We start from the raw sequence: 10,627 nt of genomic DNA, 5'->3' as shown, positions 1-10,627 counted from the left end.
GTTTTCAGCCTGCTGTTTTATTATACAGTAAATTCAAATTTAAACTGATCAATAGGCGGGCGTATGATACGTAATAGACAATCGGGGCCTTCACTGGCTTGTAGAGCGAGATCGAGTGGGGGGCCTCTAGTTTCTAGATGATTTTCTTCATTTTGTAAACAAACTCTTCTGATTGATAGTTCATAGGAGGGTAGAGGGGTAAAGGAAATGTCCATTGCTTATTTACAACCACATCATCAGCGAAATCACGACCCCTGACGTCACGAGATCGTCAGCAATTACGTGACGACACAAATCTCACCTGAGGTCACATCAAAAGCGATGGTTTTGATTAGTTTGTATTGCGTTTAAGGTTTCTCCCGGCCCGAAGAAAAGTCCCCAGCACTTCCTCTCTCGACGGCCCTGTAAACAACCGAAATATCTTAATTGGTTCATTTAAATTCGAACGCAATTTACGTTTACAAACGAAAATTACATTTGTCAAGGTTAACATTTTCTTGTTTTGGTATTTCCTGTACGGGAAGGAATCTTATTCACGTGTTGTCATACACAAATCAAATTTCTTCTCCACGTGATACGTTATGTAAGCGTTTGTTTTCATCCACTGTAAATAGGTCAAGTTCGAGTCTAGGAGTCTAGTGTCTATCTTACTTGTTACGTAAATCAATCGCATTGATTATTACAAAGAAAACCGGTTAATCGAAGAAGTTGAATTAAATTCTAGTATAGAAAGGAAGAGAGGTGACATTATCTCAAGTAATAAATTTTAAAAAATGTGACGCAACACAAGGGCAATCTGTCAAGACCAGAGACTTTTATACGGGAAACTGGTCCTATTTAGGGAAGACTCCACGTGGTCATCCCGTTGGCCAGGCACGAACCCTCGACCAACTACTAGTATTCAGTGGTTTTGCCCACTCCGGCCACTGGTGGGCTATAATACGGGAAATTACTGGAATCGTGTCGAATTTGACGCTCCCGGTGTTTTACAAATCTCCAAGTTTTGTGACCTCTGAATCCAAAAATAACAGAAAAAAAAAAAAAAAAAAATTTCACGGAAATGTATGTGTATGAGGGTTACTCCCAAAGGGGTCGCCGCGGCGCACACTTTAGGAACCGCTGAGTTAGTATGTTATATACGTATTTTTGTATCACTAGATACTGCTATATTAAAATCATTATAAATAAACTCGTTTGTGAACGATAATTATTAAAGAAAGCTGCTGTTTTCTTTATATCATATATCTGTAGATTTTATGGGTATTATAAATGTACAAATTTGAAATTTTGATATTATTTTGTGTTAAAACAATGCAGTCATTTGATATAAATTTACAACTACGTTTAATCAGACAATGGTTATATTTATTTATCATTGTATTTTTATTGTTTACCGATTATATTTGAAACTTTAATCCAAAATGGCCGCTTTTAGTCGCATCCAATCACAATGCACGATTGTCGAAAAGAATTGACGTAATTCCTACATCTAGAGCTTTAACAGAATGCGACACAGTACGACCTCTAACGGCAGAAACGAGAAGTTACGCTCCCACACTTTTTCTATTGTCTGGTGATATCTACCGGTTGAAAAATGAATAACATCGTAATTGGGAGACTTCTCGTTCTATTTAATACGCCATTTTAACCTCTCCGCCATCCAGTAACACGTGCTAGTTGTTATGCGTGAAGTAATAATACTTGATCACTACTGAATTTCATAAATAAATCTTCTCTAACGTAAATTTCTCTAAGAAATTTTAAAAATTTCTATACGTATATTTATCTTTATATAACTACGTCGAGAATTCAAGATATAAAAGAATGAATATGTGAAGACACCAAAAAAACTTTTAATTAAAAAATTTATAGTTTTTATAAGTAATTCGATTGCCACTCCTGAACTTAAAACCGGCATGTGGATAATTAAAGTACTTATAAAACTCAGATTTATGGTTTAGTCGAGTGAAAAGAGTTACACACGAAAAGATCCGAACATTTTCAACTCATTTTTAAAATAAAACAATTACTAGATTCAACCAATCTTATTAACAATTTGAGCAATCCATTCTTTTAGGAGCCACCACTAGTTAGTTGCACATTGTATCATACACCAGATTACAATTTTAATTGTATTTCTATTTTGTTTTGTTTTTTTCCGTCCAGTAGGCATTGAGAGACATTTTACTCATGTCCGACGGATGGCTTGACGGCCAGCCATCCGACGGACATCCCACCAATCGCTGTGGGAGATTCGGAATCCAATCCGGACGAGTCGAAAAACAGGAGTTTTAGGGGAAGACCCACCTAGATATATCGAGCCACGTCTTTCTCTACCCAGCTGCCTCAATATAGGCCTAGCTCGACCCATAACGAGTGTTCTAAAAAGCCCTCTTAGTGCTGGAAGAGACGAAAAAGTTAAGAAAAAACATACCCGTTGTAGATAATGTTGCTAACTGTTCGGAATTTCAGTTATTTTTTAAATAATTGTTCGGAAAGGTATTGAAAAATAAACTGGAATTTGCATATGTTTTATTTAGCTCATCCCTATTACTTCAAGAGAAGTCGGTACTCTTTTCTGCTATAATTTTCAAGTTTTTTTTTTTCTCCTATGGGTACTAAGAAGGCCAATAGACCCATATCCGAGGTAGAACACCATGAAAATTTTCTGAGGTTTTCGACTATCGGAATTCCATCCCGGATCTTCTAGAGCGGTAGGCTGGTGTCTTAAAACCGAATCGTCCGTGTTGCTACTCTTAATATATTCACGTAAATCACAACGGATTCTCAGAATTGTAATCGATCCAATTATACTTTATCTTCTGTATAATATTATACAGCATAAAGAATAATATACCATAATATATATAATCAACGATCGTTAAGCAATTGATATGTACTTACAAACTCTTATCTTTTGACGTCAGTTTTTGCCACAGTGTGGTAATGTAATGCTCATTATTGCCGTACACGGAATGTCTTTCGTTACCACAATATCCAATGTTACAGAAAGTTTTTCCTTTAATATCCATAGCATTGGCACCAAGTTTAGATTTTTCACTTTTATTCTTTGATCATTCATTTCTAAAATAAAAAGATATAATAATAATAATAATAAGTAATAATATAAATACGGTGTACTTTATACTTTAAGATGAAACTTTACAGTAGCTTTAAAACCATAAATAATGCTAGAACTTTATCTACTTACCACAGTATTGCTCCCTCACGCATTTTATTGCTGACAGGAAGAATAGGACGGTAAATAGCAGTTGGGTCATCATCTCTTTCTTAGTGCACTTCATCAATACACATACGCACACACGTATATATATATCATAACTGATAAATGGAACTCTAGTTTTTATTGGTGTTTTTATATTTAAAGGAGCGTGGAATAGTTTAGTATAACGAAGAGCAGGTGTTTTTTCATTCTACAAACAAAACTGAAAAAAACTAGAGACCATTTTCTTGAATTTTAATCAATATCACAAATAAATTATATTTAAAGTAGTGTTAAAATTAAATATAAAGTAATGTAATAAATTGTAACAATAACTGAAATTAATATATAGTTTATGTTTCCCTATTATTATTATTATTTTAATTTTATTCCTACAGCGTTGCAAATAAATGAATAATAACCATTATAATATTTATCATAGTAATATCGTCATTAAGTCTGACCCTACTCGAGATATAAAACATAACCACCTCTATCTCCCCACCCCTTTTCACTGTTAACCACCAAAATTTAATAGCATCAATCCCTCTAATACGCAAACCTTCTTGCAAAATTTCAGAAATTTTCGACAAAAAGCACGGGAGTTATTAAGCTTCAAACAGGGTGAAGAAAATTGTGTCATCCCACAAATACACACTCTAACATCCGTACATAGAGAAAAAAACCCCGAATATTTTTGCATTTCTTGACATTTCATGGTCCCGAGTCCAAAAATGAGAAACTCTTGGGGGTATTTTCTGATCAAAAGCTATGCTCTCCCTCATTTATATATAAGAGCTGGGAAATCAAAAATGGTACTGTGAAGTGTCAATGTGGGCGAAAAATATATGACGTATCATCCCTATTGTCCCTATTCATAAGTTTTTATCATGTCGTAATTAAACCAATAGTTCATGTTTTACACGATATATATATATCAGGGGTGGGCAAGCAAGAGTTCAGTGGGAGCCGCAATGTAGGTTTTGCAAAATGCATGCGAGCCGCTGTTAAGTACTGTCGCGGTGGATAGTATGGTAAGGCGCGCGATTTTATTACATAATATAAATTTAATATAAAACAAATATTTAATTTTTTTAATAAACATATTTTCACAAAAGTATAAAAAAAATTGTAAAAATATTAATAAAAAGCAGAAATGAACACTTTCAGCAAGAGCCGCATTTGCCCATGCCTGATATATTTATTTTAATACCCTTTGTTTTGTCTCGGACCCGTTCCTCGGAAGGTACTTCCTACGTCCTATACCACCCAAATATAGCTGACCAACCTACTTTCTCGTGCTCAATGTAAGGATGCTTGCGCTTAGTGTATGATAAAAAAACAAAAAAGAAAAAAAACACGATGGCTACAGAAACTCAACCTAATTACTCGAGGTTTCTGCTATTAATCTGCACGTAAACTTTTCTGTGCATCAAAATTGGCTCACGACAGATTAGGGGGTACCGGATTGCCGAAAGCTTGTAGGCCTAAAGTCTATCTGAGGACACGAATGACCTTTGAAGAGTAATTCTTTTTGGTGGAACACGGCGCTCTGAACTGCAAACACTACAAACAGGATGCGCGACACCACTAACATTTTGGCAGAAATAGAAGCGCCGGATAATTGAGAGGCCAGATTATCAAGAGTGCACCGTATTTTATTTTTTAAATTTAATCATAGATTTATTCGTTATATCTAGAAAAAAAAAAGATTCGTGTAAGGGGTAACTTTTGTAAAGTTAGAAAGTAAATACAGGTGTGGCGCAGATGCTGTGCGTGATGAAATTCAACAAATAAAACAAATAAGGTAAAATGCTTTGTAGCAGAGAAAAATTTTTAAATTTATTATAATAAAAATTTGCTTAGAGTTTCTTTTACAAATTAATAAATTATTATGTATGAGGAATCTTGCCACAACCTGGGTGCCTAGCATTGAGTTAAGTGAGCAAGAACACGTGTGTGTTGGGTGTGTTGCGTATTACCGAGTCGCTCAGTATATAGTCTCAATGTACCACGTGATATTCTCAACACGTTCGTGTTGTTAGTCACGTAACTCGAGAGTAGACACGTGGACCTCGATTCTTCTACAACTTGGGCCATCGGGCCATCGGGGTATATCAATTAAAATTGCTTACTAGGCAGTTTGTGTAATGTCTTCATAGAGGGCAATTTTACTTTACCGGCTGCTATATAACACGCGAAGTATGGCAGTCGGTTAAAAAATGACTATTTTCTAAGATTTTTACATTTTTGAACTCGGAGACTCGAAACGTCGAGAAATGCAAAGAAATTCGGGGAATATTTTCTATATGTATGGGTTTTACTGTGTACGTGTGTACGGTTGCATTATTTTTTTCACCCATTTTGAAGCTTAATAAGTCCTGTCTCTTTTATCGAAAATTTCTAAAATTTCCCGGCAGGGTTTGTGTATTAAGGGAAAACGTTTCTAGAAATTTTCAAGTAAATCGGACCATACGTCGCTGGATTTGTTTCCATTGTTTGCTGAAAACGTGTACTCACCTCTACTATAACGTAAGCCACGTTGCAAGAAGTGGCTAGACTCACTGTGCCGGTTTTCCATTCGGCATGCGTGTGAAATATACATGAAAAACATGACGCTATCGAAGATCAGCTTCCTGTTTAATACGCTCTATTAGTCGGAAAATTAACAAAATCATGATTGGGAGTTTTGTGGTTGTATTCGAAAAGCTCAGATGAAATTTTAATTTTGTGATAAAGTTTAACATTTAGGAAGGGTAGGCTCAGCGTCAAAAGGCTCTTAGGCGCTTTGCCAGTTGTATTGAATAAGAGCAACGCAACAGACGTCAAGGGCGATCTGTCAAAAAAGGGGTGAAGTACTCTCGGTGGTTATCTATGGAGAACTACCTTCTGTTTAGGACTTAGGGACTTAGATACGTAAGTAAAATTCGAGAAACTGATCACCTGATTAGCACGTTAGTCAGATGCGAACCTGTGACTAATCAATTACCAGTGCGCGTGAGTTTTTTTCCTCTGTCACTAAACACAGAAAAGGATCTGCACGAAAAGGTAAAGGCAACGGAAGCGGAAGTTAATCAACCTGGTAATGTATACTGATTTACCAATAAAACCTAACGTCACAGTAGCCGTTATATGTGAAATAATGAAAAATTATTTGTAATAACACTTGCTAAGTATTGAAATAAATGAAAAAATCTGTTCTAACGTAAATCTGTCTAATAAATTTTTTATGTTTATTTATCTTTATTGAAGCACAGAGAGATTCCAAAACATATAAAAGTATGGATATAGGCACCCAGCGTTACTCGAATTTATAAGTTAGTACATACAAGTAAGTTCTATTCAGAATTGAAAATACTCGAATTGTTATATGCGGAAACCCACACACTTATGTGGTTTACATAGCGTAACATGCTCAACTCGACCACGTGAGTGCTTTGTGATGCCTGTGTTAGGAATAAAATGAATATAATATACATTTTAAACTACATACTTTTTGTATGAATTATATTTAATTTATTATTAAAATTTTTTTTACTAATAGATGGTGCTACATTAAAAGGCTACACGCCAGATGCAAGCAGAAATTAATTGTTATGTAAAAATTAAATCAATGTTTTTGGGTTGTATGTAGGACATTATCTAATTTAGAAGTACCCTAACGTAAGTGCCGAGATTCATAGCAATTTGTCGAACGGCCTTGGAGTGCATAGCGAACAAACAATCACGTGTTCACTAATATTTTTAGATGACGAAAACACAGAAATTTTATTTAAAAAACAACATGGACAAAGGATGAAGTGGCGCCATTCACTTCTGTGAGTAAATGAAAGTATAGAAACAATTTAATAATGAAACAGGTAAATGGTACAGTAGGTAATCTTGTTTTGAAGTATACAAAATAACATTATTAAAGAGACTTTTCTACCATGAACAATTTAATAAAACCACACCGTAATGGAGACACAGAAAGCTTTAATAAATCATAGTTATACATAATTTACTGAGGTACCGAGTCAGAATTAGTAGTACGAACACATACCACATTTCTAAGTTTAGAAAATGATATTTTACCAAAATAGCTTAATAAGCTGAGTGATTTCATAACAATCATTTATGCTTCCACAATAAAATTTAAAATTCGGAGACACAATATCTCCTCTATTCCTCCACTCTTAACGGGTATTCGAACTGTTATTTTCAAATCGTAGCATCCCTGAAATAATTATAAAAAATTAAGAATTGTTTTAATAAAGGAAATATTTTTATACAGATTTCAAGATGTGCTGACCTCAGGAAGTAAGGTAGGTATGATAAAGTGAGGATGTTTAGTTACAGGTTTTATTAGTTTTTGTGAAGCCATCTTAAACGGATCCTTATCTTCACACGGACAATTCTTATCTGGTTTTTTATTGCTTGGAGACCTGAAAAGCTGCAGCATGTCGAATTCACTAAAATATGCAAAAATATTAATATTAATTATTAATTAACCAGCCAATTAATTGAGAATTTACAGCTTTTATAAGTAACTCATTTGCTAAACCTCTACTTAAAACTGGCATATGGCCAATTGAAGTCAGAATTATTGTTTAGTCGAGTGTAAAGATCTACGAAGCAATTCGAACAATTCCAAATCATTTTTAAAATAAATAAACCAGCAATGAGTTGCTCAACTTTTACTGCAAAACAGTAGAGAGTCGTTAATCGGAACCCCGGTAATCGGAACCCCGGTAATAGGAATCGCAGGTAATCGGCACGATTTTCAGTCGGACTGTGTCGTGCTGAATCGAACATTTTTGATACTAGATTTACTTCTAAAGTATAATTTTTATGTTTTTATATTCTTCAATATATTTATTTTGTTTGTACAAAATGCAGAAATAATTTTTAACGATACGATAGCCTCGATTATTATTATAAAAATTTTCGTTAGGCTTAAAATCGACGAAAATTCAACACAAAGCGACACGCAACGGAGAAAAATTTGAACATCGGACAGGTTAATATATTTTTTCGTACATAATCGGTAATCGGAACAAATCACTAATCTGAACAACCCCAGTCCCCAATTGTTTCGGATTAACGACTCTCTACTGTATTTAGAATTTGGTGGCGCCATATGTTATCATATTATATTAATTAATAAGAATTTTTATATTTTTAAACTATTATATAATGGCAAAAAGCTTAATTTTGAGGATGGGATGAGTTTTATAAATATATATATATATATATATATATATATAAATGCTAATAATCAGTAAAATCGTCATTAAGTCCGATCCTGCTGGAAACACACACAACCTCTACATCTCCCCATTGTGCCCTAGTGCCTAGAGGGTAGAAGGAGTTAATCACAATGGAGTCTGTGAATTGCTGTCTATCCATATCTTCTGTATATTATAATATAAACCATATTATACAATAATTTAAGTAACAGTCGTTAGATACACAAATTATAATAATTAATATGCACTTACAAAGTCTTATCTTCTGACGTCATTTCTTTGCCACAACGTGGTACTATAACACTCATCAATGCGGTACATGGAAACTCTTTCTCTACGATTATAGTCCCTGTTACTGAAAGGTTTTTCTCTAATTTCCATGGATGTGGATCCAAAACTAGATCTTCCGCTTTAATTCTATGTTTGGTTATATCTAAAATTTTAAAAAATATATAACAGAGTAGCTTATTATTCAAGATGAAACTTTACAGTAGTTTTTAAACAGTAAAAATGCTGGAATATAATGTATCTACTCACCACCACAATATTCCAGCTCCAAACATTTTATTGTTGGGAGGAAAAACAGGAAGGTAAATGCGAGTGAACATAACATTTTCTTTTGTGAATTCATTTCAGAAGTTATACATACGTATATATAGGAAAATTATCAGTGAAACTTTGGTTTTCATTGGTGGAAATTTAAAGGGGTGTGGACTAGTTCAGTATAAGGAAGAGCAGATGTATTTTATTGTTACCCACGCAACAGGAAAACTAGGGACATTTACTTAAACCTGATATATTTAGAAATAAATTATATTTAAAATAATGTTTAAATTAAATATAAGTTAATTTAATAAATTGTAATAATCAATAAAATTAAACTGTATTTATTCTATTAAATAATTATTTATTTGTCAACACTTAATGAAGAAAATGTAGCTTAATTATGATAAGAGAAATAAGTTATTGTAACGAACATTTACAGTTAATTTGATTTAACGTAAGTTGACGTATCTGTGAACAATTGTACAGATAACCTAACTAAATTAATTATAATTACATTCTTTTTAATAATATTACAATAAAAAAGAATATAAATTTCATTGAATATTTAAAGAATCCTTTGTGGTGCATAAGAATGGTTTTCAACTCTGTTTTGAATCCTAATTGGTTTATTTTGCCATGTGTAACGTACCTAATAACCAATTTTAAATAAATGATTGAATATTAAGAATCTTGCAGCCCTCCTAAAAGCATGTATTATACTGCATGGAGTTATAATATTAGAGCGGCAACCCCAGAGAACCGTATGACGCCAGTATAAGCGCGCAGAATGAAAGTCGCCATCTTGAGAGTGGAAGGAATGCAGTAAGCTCGTTGCATAAAGTTGTAATTCGCAGACACTACTTGTAACCCAAATAAAACGCGCCGAGTAGTGGTACTACTATATGTTTACTGTATATGTAAACTAATATCTTTTCCTGGTATGATTAATTTTTGCATTTTTTCAAATAAAATGAAACCATAAATCTAATTTTTTATACATTTGTTGTGTTTGTGCTATTTTTGTTGGTTGGTACTATTATTCAAGTATTAATTATTTCTTCTTTTTATTTATTTATTTTTTAAATTGCAGCCCAAAACTCTTCCCTTTAACAGACGATAATTGTTTTCATAATACTAGCAAGAAAAAAAAAAAAAAACTGAAATGCTAGTGTTTCTCAATGAGGGGTTGATATCACTTTTTGAGGGTTAAAATTCGTTTCGAGTGTAAAAGAATATTGAAAATCACACTATCAGGAATGTAGGTAATTTTGACAGACGAAAGGTAATGGGTATACATATATACACACAACATATAAGTAAATAAATACTTAACTTTCTTACTTATTTAAAACTAGCATACCCGGCCACGCGTTGTTGTGGCTCAAAATGTATCTACTATAAATGTATAACACTTCCTCCGTGGGGGGGAACTTCAAAAAATCCCTTCTTAGTGTACATTCTCTTGACGTACCCTATTAAAACGCAATCAAATACGCATCTAATATAGTATAATAAATATCGAGTTCTTCACAGTAAGCTTTAATCCTGTCCCTCTCTCCCGCAAGGGAATATCGAAAAATTCCTTTTTCGTGTATATTCTGTTGACGTAACCTATTAAAACGCAATTAAA

The 10,627-nt window shown here is 33.5% G+C and overlaps 1 protein-coding gene across 1 annotated transcript; it reads right to left on the bottom strand.

Moving 5' to 3' along the window:
• Window positions 1-7,181: 7,181 nt before the first annotated feature.
• LOC136983186 (uncharacterized) lies at window positions 7,182-9,082 on the bottom strand. The gene is made up of 4 exons (XM_067279842.1): window positions 8,989-9,082; window positions 8,704-8,884; window positions 7,515-7,674; window positions 7,182-7,439 (listed from the first exon to the last, which is right to left on the bottom strand). The coding sequence occupies exons 1-4, from the start codon at window positions 9,080-9,082 to the stop codon at window positions 7,338-7,340; spliced, it is 537 nt and encodes a 178-aa protein (XP_067135943.1). The 3' UTR covers window positions 7,182-7,337.
• Between the last annotated feature and the right edge of the window lie 1,545 nt (window positions 9,083-10,627).

Source organism: Centruroides vittatus, unplaced genomic scaffold (genome assembly GCF_030686945.1).
Source record: "Centruroides vittatus isolate TY-2023 unplaced genomic scaffold, ASM3068694v2 contig_877, whole genome shotgun sequence".
Taxonomy (NCBI): domain Eukaryota; kingdom Metazoa; phylum Arthropoda; class Arachnida; order Scorpiones; family Buthidae; genus Centruroides; species Centruroides vittatus.
Note: the sequence above shows the minus strand (reverse complement) of the source record. Positions and strands in the feature narration are given on the sequence as shown.

What these genes read in the sequence shown, in the direction of transcription:
- LOC136983186 (XM_067279842.1), bottom strand. Translation starts at nt 9,082, where the DNA reads ATGAATTCACAAAAGAAAATGTTATGTTCACTCGCATTTACCTTCCTG. An exon ending in GGAGCTGGAATATTGTGGTG is followed by an intron (nt 8,885 to 8,988) that starts GTGAGTAGATAC and finishes TTAAAATTTTAG; the next exon opens with ATATAACCAAACATAGAATT. An exon ending in ACGTCAGAAGATAAGACTTT is followed by an intron (nt 7,675 to 8,703) that starts GTAAGTGCATAT and finishes TGCATATTTTAG; the next exon opens with TGAATTCGACATGCTGCAGC.